The sequence below is a fragment of the Coturnix japonica genome, chromosome 1 (genome assembly GCF_054131305.1).
Source record: "Coturnix japonica strain WE chromosome 1, WE-NBRP24, whole genome shotgun sequence".
In the NCBI taxonomy this organism is placed as follows: domain Eukaryota; kingdom Metazoa; phylum Chordata; class Aves; order Galliformes; family Phasianidae; genus Coturnix; species Coturnix japonica.
Window position 1 is genome coordinate 123,435,332 of NC_140663.1, and position 18,050 is coordinate 123,453,381.

At 37.9% G+C, this 18,050-nt stretch overlaps 1 protein-coding gene across 1 annotated transcript in view; it reads left to right on the forward strand.

Moving 5' to 3' along the window:
- Nucleotides 1-18,050, forward strand: part of SLC9A4 (solute carrier family 9 member A4) — a 28,739-nt gene that overhangs the window by 2,191 nt on the left and 8,498 nt on the right. The window contains exons 2-9 of the mRNA XM_015850047.3: nt 474-937; nt 5,971-6,230; nt 8,080-8,297; nt 10,778-10,980; nt 11,662-11,748; nt 13,069-13,139; nt 14,792-14,953; nt 17,364-17,460. Of these exons, the coding sequence (XP_015705533.2) occupies nt 474-937; nt 5,971-6,230; nt 8,080-8,297; nt 10,778-10,980; nt 11,662-11,748; nt 13,069-13,139; nt 14,792-14,953; nt 17,364-17,460 (1,562 nt within the window). The remainder of the gene's footprint in view (nt 1-473; nt 938-5,970; nt 6,231-8,079; nt 8,298-10,777; nt 10,981-11,661; nt 11,749-13,068; nt 13,140-14,791; nt 14,954-17,363; nt 17,461-18,050) is intronic.

Here is an 18,050-nt window from a genome sequence, read left to right on the forward strand (position 1 = left end):
GCCATTATTAGAAGCTGTCTCAGTGTTGGCATCAATATTCATGTCAAATGTGAAGAATTACATAAACACACAGAAGCAGGACATCTGAGTAGGTTGAAAGAGATTAATACCGATAACACTTATAGGTTAAATGTAGCCCTTTCTCTCTAAAATGTCCTGGCTGCATCTATATTTTAAAGTAAAGGCACACTGTGGCAGCAGGCTGTATCCAACTATGCGTACTGTGTCAGTGTGGATGAGCTCTTTCTGAACCTCTGCCCATGTCCAACAGACTTCTTCTACAGAGTGTCCAGGCAACCTATGGATCAGGGTCTGTTCTTGCAGGTAGATTGGATATACCTGCTTGTTTTCTGTGGCAGAGCATCTTGCTGCCTGGATGTAAGCTGAACCTTTCTGACTGGAAAACTCTTTGCACTGCTTCATTGCAGGCAAAACAAGTCTGACTTCAGGCTAATTTAAATGTTTTATTAAAGGTTTCCATCTCTATCACCGATTACCAAGACTCATGCCTGAAAGCTGCATCCTGATTGCCATTGGAGCACTAGTTGGAGCGATCATCTTTGGTACTGACCACAAATCCCCACCAGTGATGAACACAAGTATTTACTTCTTGTATCTCCTTCCACCCATTGTGCTGGAAGAGGGTTATTTCATGCCAACTCGTCCATTCTTTGAAAACCTTGGGTCCATCTTGTGGTGGTCTGTACTAGGATCTCTGCTGAACTCATTTGGGATTGGCCTCTCCCTCTATGGCATCTGCCAGATTGAAGCCTTTGGTCTGACTGACCTGAACTTGCTGCAGAACCTGCTCTTCGGCAGCATGATCTCAGCTGTGGATCCTGTGGCAGCTCTGGCAGTTTTTGAAGAAGCTTCTGTTAATGAGCAGCTTCACATGATGATTTTTGGAGAATCATTGCTAAATGATGGCATAACTGTGGTGAGTTTCTTTCCATTCTTCATCTTCTTCTCTTAGGACTCTTATTGCTTGTAGGGTTATTGGATGCAGGGCATGGGCAACTTTGTGGAGATCTTTGATACAATATTTTATGCATATTCTACTGGCAACTCACAATTAATTTTAATGTATATAAAAACTACATCTTGTATTAATTCTTTCAAAAACACTTTGTTTTCAAGCTGCTGGAAGAGATATTGCTTCTAGTTAGACATTAAGACAACACGCCCTACTCTTGTGTTCACTAAAGTGAATGGATAAACAAAAGCAGATTTTGCTGATAGGAACACACTCAGTGTTCTGCAAGCAAAGAAATAGAACATCGTACTCCTTATGGACTGAGAGCAGCAGGGGTAGCAATGCAGGAGACCCTCCTGTGTCTTATGCCTTAGAGAGCACTCAGCAAAAAAAATGGACAGTCTCTGGTAGCCTTCATCCCTTCTAGGATATTCTCCAGAGACCTTAAAAAGGAATTTCAGGATCAATGAATGACTTTGAATAACTCCGTTTTTATTGATAATATAATTGGCATCAAGTAAGCATTCACCTTTCTTGAAAGTCCTGTCCCAAGTACCCAAAACAAGGCTTTGCTTTTCATTTTTAAAGAAGAGAGTTTTTTTCTGTGTTTTTTTTTTTTGTTGTTGTTGTTTTTTGTTTTTTTTTTTTTTTGACAGAGCTCCTTTCTCTATTACTTTCCCCATTTCCCCTGTGCTTTTACTGAAAAGTGGAACAACTTGAAATTCTAGCTGTGGACTGACTAGTAGAGCCTGCATGTTTTTCAAACAAGACATTTCAAGCAGGAAATTCATTAGACAGAAACCAACAGGAGTGTTCATGTGCTGAAAGTTAAGTGCAGGTTAAGGATATTTGCTAGATACGATCTTTACAGAATTTAAATCACAGGAATCTAAAACACATAAAAACTGTTGAGGTACTGTCATACATTAGGTACAGCAGGATGTGGACTTGTAAAAGCTGTACGGAGTTCACTGCTCGAAGGCTTCATGGGAGAAATACAGTTCATGAGTAATGTTTAATGTAAAAGGAATTAAATAATTTATTGCAGCCAATGCCCAGTGATCGTAAATCCTTCATCTTGATGAATCAGAGATATAGGGCAAAAGTAGAATTAAGGGACAAATGCTACTTAATCTTACAGACATACTACTTATGTGTTATAGCTGTAACAAACAATGCACAATTCATCTATCACTTCCACCTGTCTTTTGGTTCCTGCCAGTGTAGACTACAGAAAGTAGTATCTGTTCTTCATTCTGGAATAACTTGTTTGGTCTGTTGTCTGCCTGGCTCTCTACCCTGTCTTCCCTTGTTCTCATCTGTGTTTATGATGTGGATCCAACTCATGATGTGAGTATTTAGGTGAGCTTTCAGTCAGGATCCTGTTACAGTGTAAATCTATAGTGTCAGAAAGTCTTAAAAAAGAGAGATGTTTAGGTATTCTTACACAGTACAAAGTGTGTTGACAGAAAAAAAACAAAAGGGAGACGTCTCTACATGGCTGTGAGATCCCTTTGCCCCATGTACCTCCTCACTTACATTGCAAGGCATGTGTTGACTTCTCTGTTACATCTCTGTAGTCATCTCTCATGACATTTTCTGGGCATTCACATTTCCAAAATCTCTACTAGTCTCTTTACTAGAGAAGTCTAGACTATTTATCATGTTGATGGAGCCCAAGTAGATTGCTTTTTCCTCTTTGATACTTTAAAACTGTTCTTACCTGACTATTTCCTCCTCGTTTCTCTCTTACCAGCTTTCTTTGAGTTAACTCAGTGTGTCTAAAAGGCAGTAGAGCCTAGGTACACTAAATATTCTTTCTTTTTTTTTCTTTCTTTTCAATTATCTAAGTACAAATACCCCTTGGTTCTGTCTAGCCTGCTTATCAGCTATTTTCTCACTGGCAAGATAAGCAGGTATGATTTTTGCTGAACTATTATATCTGAGGCAACAATGGCTCTCCCTTCCCCATATTGAGTTTAATACCTTAGTGCACAAAATTCCTAAACTTCAGAATTAGAACACTGATTGAAGAGACTGGAACAAAAGGCTGCAATGATTGAACCCTTTGAACTCATTTATACCCTTTTTCCTTCTCTTCATTAGAGCTGTATGTCAGTGGAACAACAAGGCACCAGGTCCTGCTAATCATTTCTTTTCCCAGTATTTTCTTGGCAGACTTGTAGTCTCAGAATAGTGTAAGCAGCAACAGAATTTGTCCCAGTGTGGGAGTTTCAAAGCCCTGAATGAAACAGTAATACTGGTAAATACATCTCAAATGTCATCCAAGCTTGAAGTGAAGGACCTTGATTTTGCTAAAAGTAATTTCTCTGTTTGAATGAATTTGAGTTTACCTCTCTGATGTCTCTAGAAAAGCTTTGACCATTAGATGTGTGGATGTTAGGGAGGAGAATGGAGATACATTACCTGTCACTGAAGTTGACACATTGTGTTTAGAATAAAATAAAATTCATGTGATCTTAAAGAGGAAATAAAGTGTTTTCAAGGCAGCCTATGTTAGTAGTTAAGGCAGTCACCTGAAAACGTTTGCTTACAGAGCTCCTGATGTGAGCACTGTGTGCAGTGTTTGAGTCATGTTTGCCACAGAGAGCCCAGCATCAGGAGACATGCATGAAAATGTAATGCTTGCTCTTCTTCTCCCTGACTCTTTAAGTCATCCAGTGGTAGTGCCCCCTGCAAAAACTCAAAGCATGACATTCACAAAGTTGTTAAGTAAGGATAGCTATCAATCCATGCCTTCTTTGTGAGTGAACCAGGGCATCCTGAGATATTCCAGGCTTTCCTGCCATAAAAACAAATACAGTATTTCTTCTGCTAGTAGAAACACCCCAAATTAACTTCGTCAAGCAACTTTTATATGGAGGCTTACTTTTGTGATGCCCAAAGTATGCAGAACAGTTTATTCTCACAAAACACACTGCCAAAAACAAACAAAAAATGCACAAAAAACCCAGTAATAATAATAAAAAATAGAAAATAGAAAGGAAATTAGGTCATATTTCAATAATTTTCATTTTTATGCCAATTCACTTATGCAGATCCATTAGGAGGCGTAAAGGGAGAAACAAAATTACAAAGTCATTTACTGATGATAATTTATGTTATTCAAAAGACTACACAGGTCAGTACCTTGGTATCACTTGTGAAAAATTTCAAGTCATAAGAAGAGATTGAAGTCAGGAAGAAAGAGGGAACAGAAAGAGAATAGACTTTGTAATTAGACACTACACAATAATTACAGGACATTTACTTGTTGTGGGACACAAACCCCTTTTCTTTCCATATCATTGAAGAGCCTACTTTCATAACAGTCATAAGGAAAAGTGAGGCTCTCAGTACTTTATTTGAGATGCTCTCATGAAATATATTTTGAGCTTTATCTGTCTCCTAGAAATATTATTGGTGAGACTCCTGGAGAACAGCCTGTTTGACAGCTCAAGGTCATACATTCCCAGCAGCAATTTAAGACTGGATAGTAGCTGGGGAATAATTATTATCCTAATGAGCTTGATTCTTCTATCTGAAAATATCTGCTTTAATCTTCCTAATAGTCTTCTGAAATTAACTGTATGAAGAAGAAAGGAGAAAGAAGAACAGATATGATCAATGATTTTCCTCTGTTTTGGGTTATGGAACTAATGCTCTGGTATAACAGAGAACTGGTGTCTTTAGATGTTCCCAAAATTCTCTTGAAAACTGAAAGATGACTCCCATATACTAGACATTCCCTGTAAACAGATCTGACAAGACTTAATGGTAGCCAACTGTCAGCAGCTTCTAAGAACTTTTTATTACCACCCCTTTCTTTCAATTAGTTTTTAAAAGATGGATGAAAGCAGATAATGGAGATTTTTCATCATGAATTCTTGTAGGAGAGAATTATTAATAATATGAGCATGGTAAACTTATCTGATCTAAACTACGTAAATGGAATTATCTTTTACTTCCTACTTTGAGGTTGTGAAGGAGGTTAAGTGACATTAAATACAAAACACCTGAGAGTAGAGAGACTGTGAACTTCCCCTCCCCAGACCAATGCTACCTGAACACAAAATGTGTAGGTAGGGATTGGTGTGGGTGGGGCAACTGAGTCTTGCTCTGAAAGAGAATATTAAATGTTAAGAGGTTTGGTGTCTGACCAGTGTCTGTTTCAGTCAGGCTGGGAAAGTGTCTTTTGGATATTTCTATGTGTAGATGTACTTGTGACAGCCATTTACTCTGGATAATTCATGGTCAAACAGCATGAGCTATAATTATTGTATTAAGAAGGCAATTCATTAAAACTTTGATTAACTAAGTGTTCTACTTTAACGCCAGTAACAGAACTGTAATAACTGTATCTGTCTAGCTAGAGGCAATCCGAATCTGAGGTTGCTATTTCCTTTCCTTCCGCTTCCCCTTCCCCTTCCTTCTGTTTCCTTTCCCATTGGAGATGTGATATTAAATGATTTTTGTGCATCAAGTACTACTGAAGGACATTTGATATTTCAGAGTCCACCCAACAAACTGTGTTCAATTTACAGATCATACAGACCAGCTGAACAGGATTTATGTAAGAAGTACATTTTGCAGTTTCTGCCCTGCCCCATCATGAGTCAGAAAGAGAATTTGAGAGTGTATGTGAGCTTGTTAAGGTACCCAGCTGGGCTTTGAACCTGCTACAAAAACCAAAAAAGCAGAAGTATTTTTTGGCTATATTAATTACATTTGATCCCTGAGAGTTCTACTTTTTTTTTTTTTACATAACCATTGACCTACTCTTCACTTATTATTATTATTTTGCCATTTTCAGAACACTTGGAAAACACCTAATTTGGGATCTGTTATGAGACATCTGAGATTTCAAATATTACTGTGGTGATCTGCCTAAAGCAACATCTGGCACACATATGTACATAGACATATACATGTGTCAAACAAGTAAGTCTACAAGTTTCAGAAAGACGCCTGATGCTATCTCCTCATTTTACACACAGGTGTTATACAACATCTTCATCGCCTTCACCCAGATGCACAAGTATGAAGAGATTGAATCCATTGATGTCCTTGCTGGTTTTGCTCGCTTCTTCGTTGTGGGGCTGGGTGGCATGCTGTTTGGCATTGTCTTTGGATTTGTTTCAGCCCTCATGACTCGATTCACCCACAACATCTCTGCTATTGAACCCCTGCTAGTCTTCATGTTCAGTTACCTGTCATACTTGTGTGCTGAAATCCTTTACATCTCGGGCATCTTGGCGTGAGTATTCCCTATGCCTTTTCAGTTGCTCTCTAGTGGGGGTGGTTTTGAGCTCATGTGCCAGTAGAGTCCTTGTGGATTATGGTGCTCTTGGAGGAGAGGAATCTCCAGAAAGATGTTCCCTTTGTTGGGAATAAACCAGCTGACAAAGATAGTAAATAAAAGTAAGTGGCTGTTGAGACAGTTACATCTGTTCATTTCTACCTGTCAAACTCAGGTTTGGTTAGCTTCAGAGAAAGTCTGGCTTTGTTCTAACTCCGGGAAGCCAGATTAGAATATTATCCATATTAAACAAGTTTTTAGATAGCAAATGAGTTTCTCTGAGCTATTAGGCAAAGGAATTAAGTCTTGGGCTCTGTTTTGTGTCTCCAACATCTTTGCTTTTAAGTATCTGGTGATTTCAGATGAGCGGGATTAGACCTACCACGTAGTGAGCATTAATACCAATGTGGGCTCTTTCCTGTCTGCACTGCCCAAAATACTGTTTCCTTGCCTATTCATTGCACTACACTACATAGCTCTATATTCTCTTATTTCTTATTTTTCATTAAGGCACTGAAATTATTAGTAATAAAAAAATGTTAATATAATTGGGGTTTATTATTCTTACTGCTTCATTAAGGAAATTATTGCTTGTTTTAGGGATGGGAACTTATTGTCACCCTTCTAAATTATTGAGAAATTCATTCATTTTTCACTTGTATCACGAAAGTCGATTATGTCTCTGAAAGTCAACAGTATTAAAATTTAATGCCTAATGGCACTGTCTTAGAATGTCCTTGGACCTGTTCAGTTCTACCAGAATACCCTTGAGATTTCTTCAACAGAAATTAAAAGAACAGAAACTGGATGAAGGCTTATTTAATGAACAGTCAGTGTTCTCTGAATTTACAAGTCTGGAAAAATATTATCACAAGAAGCATCCAGATTCTTAGTAACATCAACAGAAACTCAGTAGATGATGAAATATATAATTAGCCTAGCACTGAATCTATCTAATTATCTACAGCTGTGAAAAATGAAGGAGATGATAGATAAACTGTTCAGTAGATAGGAGTAAACTGTTCAGTAGTCCTGCTTGAAGACTACTGCTCAACATGAATATGACAGTATATCTGTGTTGGGTCATGGCTAATTCCTCTGAAGCTGGCTCTAGCTTTATTAACAAGGACTAAAGAAGTGGAAAAAAATTCCTTTCCTTCCTTAAGAGCATTTCCCACACCCTGGTTAACTAAAAAGAGTGAAGGACATATCTGAAGGGTAATTAAATTTTCCCCTGCTGAGCAGCAGTGGACTTTTATGGGAAGAGAATTTCTGAAGCTTGTCCTGGTCCTGCTGATCTGCCAACCAGATCCTGGCAAGGACCCACTGGAGTCTTTGATCCCTGCATAGAACTACATCCATGTTCTCCCACCAACACCTCAAGGCAAAGATCACTCAGAGGCAGGTTATGTCCCTCTAATTAATACATCCACAGCCTGGTACAAAATTGACTGCCCTTTGTTTGAGACTCAAATATTTGATGCTTGGTGGTTGTGTGTTACGCATTCAGAATAAAAAGGACTTTGAACAGGAATGTGATATCCTCATTTCCCCTCAAGGGAGGCTGACTGATTTGCTTCCTTTTTCCTGTATACAAAATGGATTCATAAAGCTGAATTAAGTTATTCTACTTAACTGAAATAACTAACTTTTGTGAAGTAGTAACTAAGTATGCTACAGTATACTAGGAAGGTTAAAGTTTGCTGCTGAAGAGTATAAATGAAGTCTCAAGCTGTTATTAAAAACAAACAAACAACCAACAACAAAATAAGTTTGTGGCTGATCTCTGATGTTTTACCTCCTGCAGGATGACAGCATGTGCAGTGACTATGAAAAAATATGTGGAAGAGAATGTTTCCCAGAATTCCTACACAACAATAAAATACTTCATGAAGATGTTGAGCAGTGTCAGCGAGACCTTGATCTTTGTTTTCATGGGAGTTTCTACAGTGGGGAAAAATCATGAGTGGAACTGGGCCTTCATTTGCTTCACTCTGATTTTCTGCCTCATTTGGCGGACACTGAGTAAGTCGGCTTTTGCGGACAATCTGGTCTGCATCTCTGAGAGAAAACTTTTGGTTCAAAGGTATGTTAGAAAAGCCCGTACAGACTGGTATAACTGGTTTAATGATGAATTTACTAGGAACGCATTACAGACAACTTCCTTTCAAAAATCTACACATGCAGAAAAAGAAGAAAAAACATCAAACAGATTCTACTGCCAGTTTTCAAGCACAAACTATATGGTTAGGTAAGAGCAGAAAATGTTAAGCAAAACTGAAACACTGCCATGATTCCATCTATATAGAAGCAGACAGCTAAGTTAACTATATTCTCATGGGTAAGTAGGCTTCATAATATTTTCACCACATCTGTAATGAACTTACTAATACAGAATTAGTACAATGTACATCAGCATAATTCTGGTCCTGGGTCCATAACACTAAAGGACCAGAGCCTGTGGAATGCCTGAGGAATTTTAAAAGACAAAAGGTGAAAGCAAGCATTGATAAACGACTGGAATATCTGTAATTCCTTTCTTATGCTAGATAGAGGCCACCTGAGCACACGGCTGGCTTGTGTTCAGCCAGATGCCAACCATCACCCCCAGGTCCTTTTCTGCACTTTACTAGCAAGTGTGTAACCAGTAGGTTCAAGGAAGAGTTTCTAGGTCTCTATTCAGCAGTGTAAGAGTATCTGATGTGTCTGGGGTGCTGTGCTCAGTTTTGGACACCCTGGTAAAGAGGTCATGGAGCAAGTGCAGTGGAGGTTGCCAAAATCGTGAGCAATGGACATACAAGATGAATCTGAGTTCTGCTCAGCCTGAAAAAGAGGTAGCTTGGGATAGACCCTATTGATATCTGCAAGTATTTGGTCAGAGGACAGAGAGACAATGAAGGCAGACTTCATAGAGGTGCACCCCCATAGGATAAGAGGCAGCAGGCAAGAGCTGGAACACAGAAAATTCTAAATGGATTGTAGGAACTCATTTCCTAAAGTAAGAGTGCTCCACTGTTATAAATGCAGTGCAGCTCTCAGTCATTGAGTGCATTCAAGACTTGATTGGAGCTCTAACAGCTTGATCTGATTAGATGTGCTTTGAGCAGGAGTTCAAACAAGATGACCTTCAAAGTTCCTTTTCAACCTATGTTACACCAAGTCTGGGACCAACTAAGTGTTGGCATTGAGAAACTGATGTTCGTACAGCATTCTGTATAACTCTGAAGTGGATCATTCCTAAGTCAAACAGAATAACAAAGCAAGAAGAAATATTGGTTTGACCCTCAAAGTTGATAGAATTCAAGGTCTTTGAAATTCAAGACCTGGATGAAAGCATTTAACTAGAGGAAAAAGAGGTAGACCTATGACGATTCAAAAATATGCATGAGAACAGCTCTGTTATATAGTGATGACATAAGTACTCAACAACAGAGGTGATATGACAGCAAGAAGGCAGTAACTATTAGATATTTTCTTGCTAATTTTGGACAAAGCATAGTCTTTAAGTTTTTAAAGGCTTAATTTTGGAGTCAGTATAGGAATAGCCTTCAGATAAAGACAGAAAAATTGCTTTTGTAACACAAAAGTCACTTTTCTGCCACATGTTTGTTTATCTCACCCAGGTGAGTGCTAGAGTTTTCCTGAGGAAGGCCAAAACACTTATCTTGAACTTGCTTGCTAAAATGATTGCATCATTTTCTCTGTACCTTGAATAAGGTAAAAAGAATTGGCCCAAAGGTGACATCCCTAACACAGTTTCAGTCTGAGTAGTTGATGTCTAGCATAGTGTTTATCTGCCCAGCATTCATTTCTGCAGTGTAACAGTTTACACAGAATCGTAAGATACATGTGCCTTCTGATAAAGAAGATTAAGAGAAATTCAAGCAATTGACTAACTCTATGAAGAAAAAACTGCAGTTCTTACACAGCCACAGACTGATTAAGTTTAGCTTCCTACTAACAGGGAAATGAAAGCTAAGAAATAAATGGAATTACAGAGGCAATAAACTGGAAGATTCAGAATTAAAATGCTATTACTTTCTGCATTTCAGTAAACCTGTCCACAGAACATGTTAATAAACAACTGTTCAAACACTTTGGGCAGATCATGTGCAGAAAGCAGGGAACACTGCAAAGGAAAGCACAGGAAAAAGTGTTTTCTAGTGATTTACCTCTTTTCTGGAGCATTTCATAGAACTATGCATCATAAATATAGGGAATAAATCTTTTCCCCTAATCTCACGTCAAAGCCCATACATATATTTAAAACTTGAAGCAGGTAGCAAATATACTCCTTTTCTAAATTAGTTTTTTTCACATAAGGCAGATTCAGCAGTTGGTCAAAGAGAACTTACAAGAACCAAAAATCAAAAGAAATATCTGTCAACAGCTGCCCGGAACAAGATGCAGTTTTGCTTTAAACACTGTCTTTTCCTGCTTGTCTAATAATAACGTTTTTGTTTGTTTGTTTGTTTTTGTTGTTGTTTGTTTTTTGGCCTTTTTAGGTGTATTTGCCCTCTTCTATGTTAGTAACAAGTTGCGAACGTACCCCATCACCTTCAAAGACCAACTCATTATTTCCTACAGTGGTCTTCGAGGAGCCAGCAGCTTTTCTCTTGCGTTCTTGCTTCCAGTGAAACTCTTCCCAAGAAAAAAATTGTTCATTACTGCTACGCTTGTAGTTATATATTTTACTGTGTTCATCCAGGTAACTATATTTCTTAATAATTTGCTTTCACATAATCGAGGTGACTGGGTTATTCCACTTGGCTTACAGTGCCCTGCAAGGAGGAACTGGATCATCTGAATGTCCCATGCTCTTTATTTCCCCCTACAAAGATCTGGTACATTAGGGTGTTCATGAGACTCTGCATGCTTGTGGTTAGGCAATTAGATCCCATCAGAATTTCAGTAAACCAGTTTTGCTTCTGTATCCCCATTTTGAAATGCCAGATTCTCTAGTAGTGCAATAGGGAATTGGGAGCAATGGAAAATGGTTTCAACATTAATATGTATATATATAATTTTGAAAATACTGAAGTAAAAAGTTTCAGGATTGTAGGGACCTTACAAGGTTTTCATTCCAGTGAAGTGTTTTTTGTGAAATTTGACAAAGGGCCAAATCTTTAACAACCTTGAGTAGTTAAAATGCCTTGATAAATATGAACTTGATTTTTAAAAATAGCCATATATATATATATAAAGTTTATGAGTTTTAATCCTCTTCTGCCTTAAACCCTAATTACTCTAAGAGGCAAATTGTCTGACTGATTAATATGAAATCCATTTGCTTGTTTTCACTCTCTTTTTAAATTATTATTATTATTATTATTTTTAAGTTTATTAACGTTTTAACATTAACATTTCAACTCATTTTTCCCAAATGCAGGGAATCACAATTGGACCATTGGTCAGATATCTGGATGTTAAAAAGACCAACAAAAAGGAGTCCATCAATGAAGAAATTCACATGCGTGTAAGTTTTTTACATCAGTAACTGGTACCCTAAAAAGAAGAAGAAAAAGGGTGTTGTAACATTGGATGCATTTTGGAACATTTGGAGGAAATCCTAGGCATAATATTTAAAACATAATTGTTCATTTGAACCCATAGTAACTGTTAAATTTTTACCATAACAGTCACAGCATAACAGGTCTCTCACACCCGGATACTTGCGACTGTGGTAGGAAAGACACACGAAAGTAGAGTTTATAAAATTCCCTTATCCTTTTCAGCTAGATTTATCAAATACTTTTGTTGTCATCTTTTGATTGATTATAAACATGTTGACACCTTAAAAGTCTTTAATAAAGTTTTACTGAACTGAAATGTCTTGAACCATTGGTCTGCAAATTTCACTGAGTTATTATGAATAACAGTCATTTTCCCTTTTAAACATTTGCTTTAACTCTCAATTTATACAAAATAACAAAATGCTACTCAAACTGACAAAAGCACTAAATAAAATATAAGCGCATGTTTTCCTTTTCACAGTAGGGAACATATAAAAAAATTAACAAAACTGTGCCTTAAATGCATTAAAGGACGCTGGCAAAATGAAATTCTCAACTGACTAGAGCTTGAGATGAACTTGATTCTTGCTATTTCAGCCTTTACACTTAGCTTTGAACAAAACCAATGCTTAAAAGCAAAATGTTTGGCTATTTGTATGCAAGAATTGGTCATTTTCTGTCCATTTCTGTAATGCTGGCAACTCACACACACACACACACAAAAAAAAAAAAAAAAAAAAAGATTGTCAAAAATTCTGAAATTCTGACTGTAGTGATGCTATTCTTGTGACAAAATGCAAAATCATCAGAGGATTTGCAGTCACAGGGTAAAAGTTATGGTGTGCAGTATCTTTCCCCATGCATGTGGAAGGATGTCACACATGCTGAGAGACTTGAGTGACAAACCTAATAATTTAGGTTTTGGTCATAGTAGACAAAGAAGAGAATGCTGCTTAGATGCTCAGTATTGTTTGCTGCTGGGAACAGTCCTTTACATGGGTCTGTGTTTTGCTAGGTGATGGTGAGATGATGGCATACTGACAAAATTGCCACTTTAATCAAAGTATTGACTCAGCAACCAAGCACAGCACCTGTCACAGTGGCATAATGGGATATTGGCCTTGATTTTTAGGTGTTTTCAGAATTAACTCACCCTCCCCATTTAAAAATCTCAGCATCTTGTCAACAGTTGCATATTTGTGGTGCCATTATTTTCTCATAATGGCCACATTATTTATTTATTTATTTGTTTGTTTGTTTATTTATTTATTTATTTTCTTTAGTTGATGGATCACTTGAAGGCTGGTATTGAAGACATATGTGGACATTGGAGTCATTACCAGCTCAGAGATAAGTAAGCATATCTTACTCAGACTGTTACAATAAAATAGCTTATCATCTGTGTTGTAAAATAAAAACGGTAAGTAGAACAGGAAATCTATATTATGGCCCATGAGGCTAAAATAGCATGAAAATATTTGAGACATGCAATATCTCTTTTTAAAGGTGAACTCCTGCATAACCACTATCTCTTGGGAATGCAGTACCTATATGCTGTGTGCTAAACTGCTTCTTCACAAATAGGAAGAAAATACACACTTCTTAAAGAAAAACACAGTAGATAAACTCATGCTGAAGGCATCAGCCTGTGTATGTGGCTTTGGCATAAGTCTTTGATCAATGGCACTGCTTCTTTAGGATTTAGATTGGATTTAGAATAGGGAGTGGTGTTTCACTGCCTCTCTCTTTAAGCCTCTTTGGCAAATATTATCCCTTGTAGGTGAGGACAGATTCAATAATAAGTACCCATTTGGTCTTACAGGTCTTTGTACTCAGTCATGTTTACACACATAACATATAACATATGTAACACTGAAGGAAATAGTGGAATACAAGTATCTATTAGCACAAGTAGATTGTTTCAAGCTATTCTTTACTCAGAAACCACAGAACCTGTGTTAGATCTTCTATTACACACTTAATGTCAGATACTTGTATTCACTATATTTCTATCTGAAGCTTTAAAGATGCCTATCATATGTGTATCAGAATTAATTTCCTAAGAGATGACACTCCAGGTAGCTCTCTGGTAAACACAAAAACATAAAGAGCTCCATTTCCAGTGGAAACCTTTATACACCTCTCTTTTCGATTAAAGTATAAAGACCAGATTTTAAGAAAAGAAAACATGCAAACTCTATTGCTTTTTCATAGCACTGTGGAATGCATTATTTTGCTGTGGTAATCTGTTCCTTTGAGAGAAAGCTGTAAGAGAATCCACTACTGTGCTGATAAGCATCTGCCTGAAAGGACATACCTGTTCCAAACCACACACATGCATTTACATTTAAATTCTGCCATACATTGGAGATATTTTACAGTCTGCAGCATGAGTGCACATAGCACTTTGTGGTCCATTCAGGTCCTCTGACCTTCAAAATACAAAGAAATATATTTTCTCCACTCTAATTGTCAGGATTCAAAATTATCAGCAACATAATGGGCCCAAAATACTGTAACTACAGAAGCATTTGGAGGATTATTGGTGGCTGGCTGAATAGGCCAAGATTACTGTAAGACCAGCTGCTGCTGCTATACTCTATTAGAGTACAACGTTTATATCAAAGCATGGAAACTGGCTACATTCTTTTCTCACAAATGTGGCAGAGTTATATGCAAATCCATTTCCCCTCGCAACCCCCCCCTCCCCACCCCCCACCCCCTCCCCTCCTTTTTCTTTCTTTTACTTTGTTTGCAGCTTTATTCTTCCATTTGTCCAGCGGGTTTCAGAGTCTCTGTGGACCAGCAAACCATGTCAAATGTCCCTCTAAAGGTCTCTGTTCACTTGTCTTTCAGGAGCCCACAGGTGCCTCCAATTTTGATTCAGTTTCTACTGCTGATCTATGTATGTGCACATTTGAATGAGCATCAGCTTATTTCCACAGAAAAAAAAACAACAACAACAAAATCATTTTCCTACCCTTTATTTTAGCATCTCTTTTACAGATTTAAGAAGTTTGATAATAAGTATTTGAAGAAAATCTTAATTCGGGAACACCAACCCAAATCCAGTATTGTCACATTGTATAAAAAGATGGAGATAAAACTGGCCATCGAGATGGCTGAAAATGCCATGAAAATTTCAGAATCATCCACAGCTTCTTTACAGTGAGTATGGGATTCTTTATCCTTTACAGAGTATGGACAGGAAGGAAGGAGAAAAAAATGAGGAACCACACAAGCAATAATATGACTTTAACAGAGAAGTAAGATAAAGATAGTAGTGAGGCGTTTTGGGCCAGCACTCATCTTATTTCCACATTGATTCTTTGTTCACAGAGTGAAAATTAATAATAATGACCATTATTATTATTATTATTATTATTATTCCCTACATTTTTCTTCAGCGATGGGTAATTCGGAAGAGACATCATGAGTCAGGTATGGAAGGGTTTTGCTCATCACTGCCAGCTACTGAGAGAAGTGAAGGATAGAGGAAAGGTCTTGATTCCAATATCTCAAGCAGAAGAGAACAAATTTCCTTCTAGTATTTGCAGGGTTTTTTAACTTCAGATTTCAGTCCATCAGATTTTCTTATATTTTGGTACTTCTGCACCCAGCTTTAGCCAGAACACGGTTGCAGCAAAGACAAGAAAATGAAAAAAAAATAAGACAGGAGGGGATACAGAGAACACTTTCTGAATCATACTCTGGATTTTCAATGGGGAAAATAAGAAATTTACATCAGTAAGGTTTCCCAGTTTTCTCAGTACACTACATGAATGCTAGTTCTCCCAAGGCATATGTTCTGTAACTTTGCAGCAGCCTCTGGCATGGCCCAGTGTATCTTCTTTACTGAATGCTCTTCTCACATCACCCTCAAAAAGTTCAAGTAACAACTGGAATTTAAACTAAAATCTCTCTTGAAACTGACATAATCGTGCCAAGATTCATCTACTTTCTTGAAACCAAAGTCAGCCTGCATTGTAAGACCTAGCTCTTTTCTTTCTAAGTCATTCTTTGCCAAATGTATCATATTAAAAGAGATTGTGTGTCTGTCAGGCTCCTTTCTGTCTGCTGTATTCCCTTAACTGCTCAGAGTCTAGAGTAAATGTGCAAGGTTGGTAGACTGTCTATGGCAAACAAACCATTTTCCTTTCTTTTCTTGACAGAAAGAGAAAATAAGACAAATTGATTCAGATTAGTTCAGGAGTTCTCTCCTGGGATAAGCATCTAGATTGAAAAATATTCTACAATAAACAGCTGATACTATAGACTAAGATTTGCCAGCTCTATTTAGCTGCAATTGAATTTTAATGCACGTCAACCTGTGATGTACAGTTTTTCCTACTGAGATAGTCTTTTTAAAAATAAAATGTTACCTTTTAAAAAGGTGCAGCTTTCCTGTAGCTTGGAAATCATACATTTATTTGTGGGGATTTCTTGAAGCTGAAATAAGATTTATGGTCAAATTCAGAAAAAGAGTACTTTTCTCTCCCTCTGTCTTTTTATAGTTCAAAATGTGGTAATATTGATAAACTAGGTGTCATTGCAGAATTTATATATATATATATATATATATTTCAAACAATTACAACATATTCTTAATTAAGTTTCAATCTACCTTCCTTTGCTGTTAAAATTTATTATAGAGTGAGTGAAAATCAGGTACACAAAACTCTGGTAACTGTACATTGATAATAATCCATTCTTTACTTGCACAGTTTGCAGGCAGAACTTTAAGGACATCACTTAGTTGAGAGCAAAGACTAATGATAAAAGTTATAATAAGAAAAAAGAAGGAAAATGGAGAATGGAAAAAAAAACCAAAAACCAAAAAACAAAACACAACAGAAACAAAAAGATGAACTTGACTGATTCATCCTGGATAATGACTTTCTTCTTTTTCCTTTCTTTTCTTAGGAATTGAACCAAACACTATCTCTTGCACAGATTGACTGATTTAGCAAATCTAGTTAACGTTTCACAGCAGCTTTCATCTATTGTTTTGCTAGTGAAAAGGCCAGGCAGTTACAAATGACTATGCACTTCTTGTCCCAGTTTGCTAAAAGTGCAAAGATTACTATCTTTTAGGTAGTTCTTTCATTTTAAATTGAGAAATGGGCACAACACCAAGGAAACCCTACATGTTCTCCTAGTCACAGAGCAGATCTCTCAGACTTTTTAGTTGAGATGTGCTTTATTTCTTAAGGATGTGCTGAAGAGTAGTTAAGGCCAGCAGGACAGCAAGGCCCAGACTGTGAGATCCTAATGAAGAACAGATTCAAACAGAGGAGGGAACTGGAATATCTTCCTGTTGGTTGATCAGTCCAAGATATGGAGAGTTTCTGCTGTCAAGGCTTTGGTCCATCTCTGACCACCCCTGTCTATTGATAAAGCTCAAGAAGGGAGTCAAGCCTGTTGTAATTCCTTCATCTTCAAATGATTTTGTGGCAGCACTGCTCACTGACAGGCTCTTCACAGTCTTCTTTCTTAATGCTGAAAGCAGATCACATTCCATTTGATGAAAAGAGAATTTAATCAGCTTTATATTGAATTTAAACTTTTTTATTTACAGGCGCTGTAGAAAGCGGCGTAATCACAAGCTCTCCCCTGCAGAGGTAGAGTCCATGAGGGATGTCCTGGCCCATAACCTGTACCAAGTGAGACAAAGGGTGCGTGAGCAACCTGCTTTCATGCAGTATTTGCTGACTGAAGGCTTTTGTTTGCCCTCCCCACCTCATGGCAAGGGTGTTGGTAGTGGTGGGACCAGCAGCAGCTGTGTGGGAAAGGCAAGGAGTCATGCCTGGGTGGACAAATGGAAAGCAGGGTTTTCCACCAGCTTTTCACTCTGACAGCAGTGGGAAAATCCAAGAACATCCAGGAGTGAGCTGTAGAGGTCAGGCTTCCCTCACTGTACCTGCAGCTCAGAAACAGCATTTCAGGCTGACCTTCCAACCCTGTCCTTACAGGCACCCATGGCCTGTAGCCTGCTCCAGCTGAAGTCCACCAATCCCTACAGCCACGTGGGCCACCTGCCTCACCCTGTAATTGAGCCTGTGTATTTGCAGCAACAGGCACAAGTGTGTTTTATGTGTCACACCAAAAAGGCATAGCACAGCCCCTCAGGGACCCAGCATGCTACTCAGGTCTGGGAAGCTGGGCAGGTGCCTTGCATGTCAGGACAGTGGATGGTGGCAGGTGGGGCTGGCAGCTGCTGAGGAACCCTGTTCTTTTTTGAGGACAACAGGATGGTGGGTCGCCA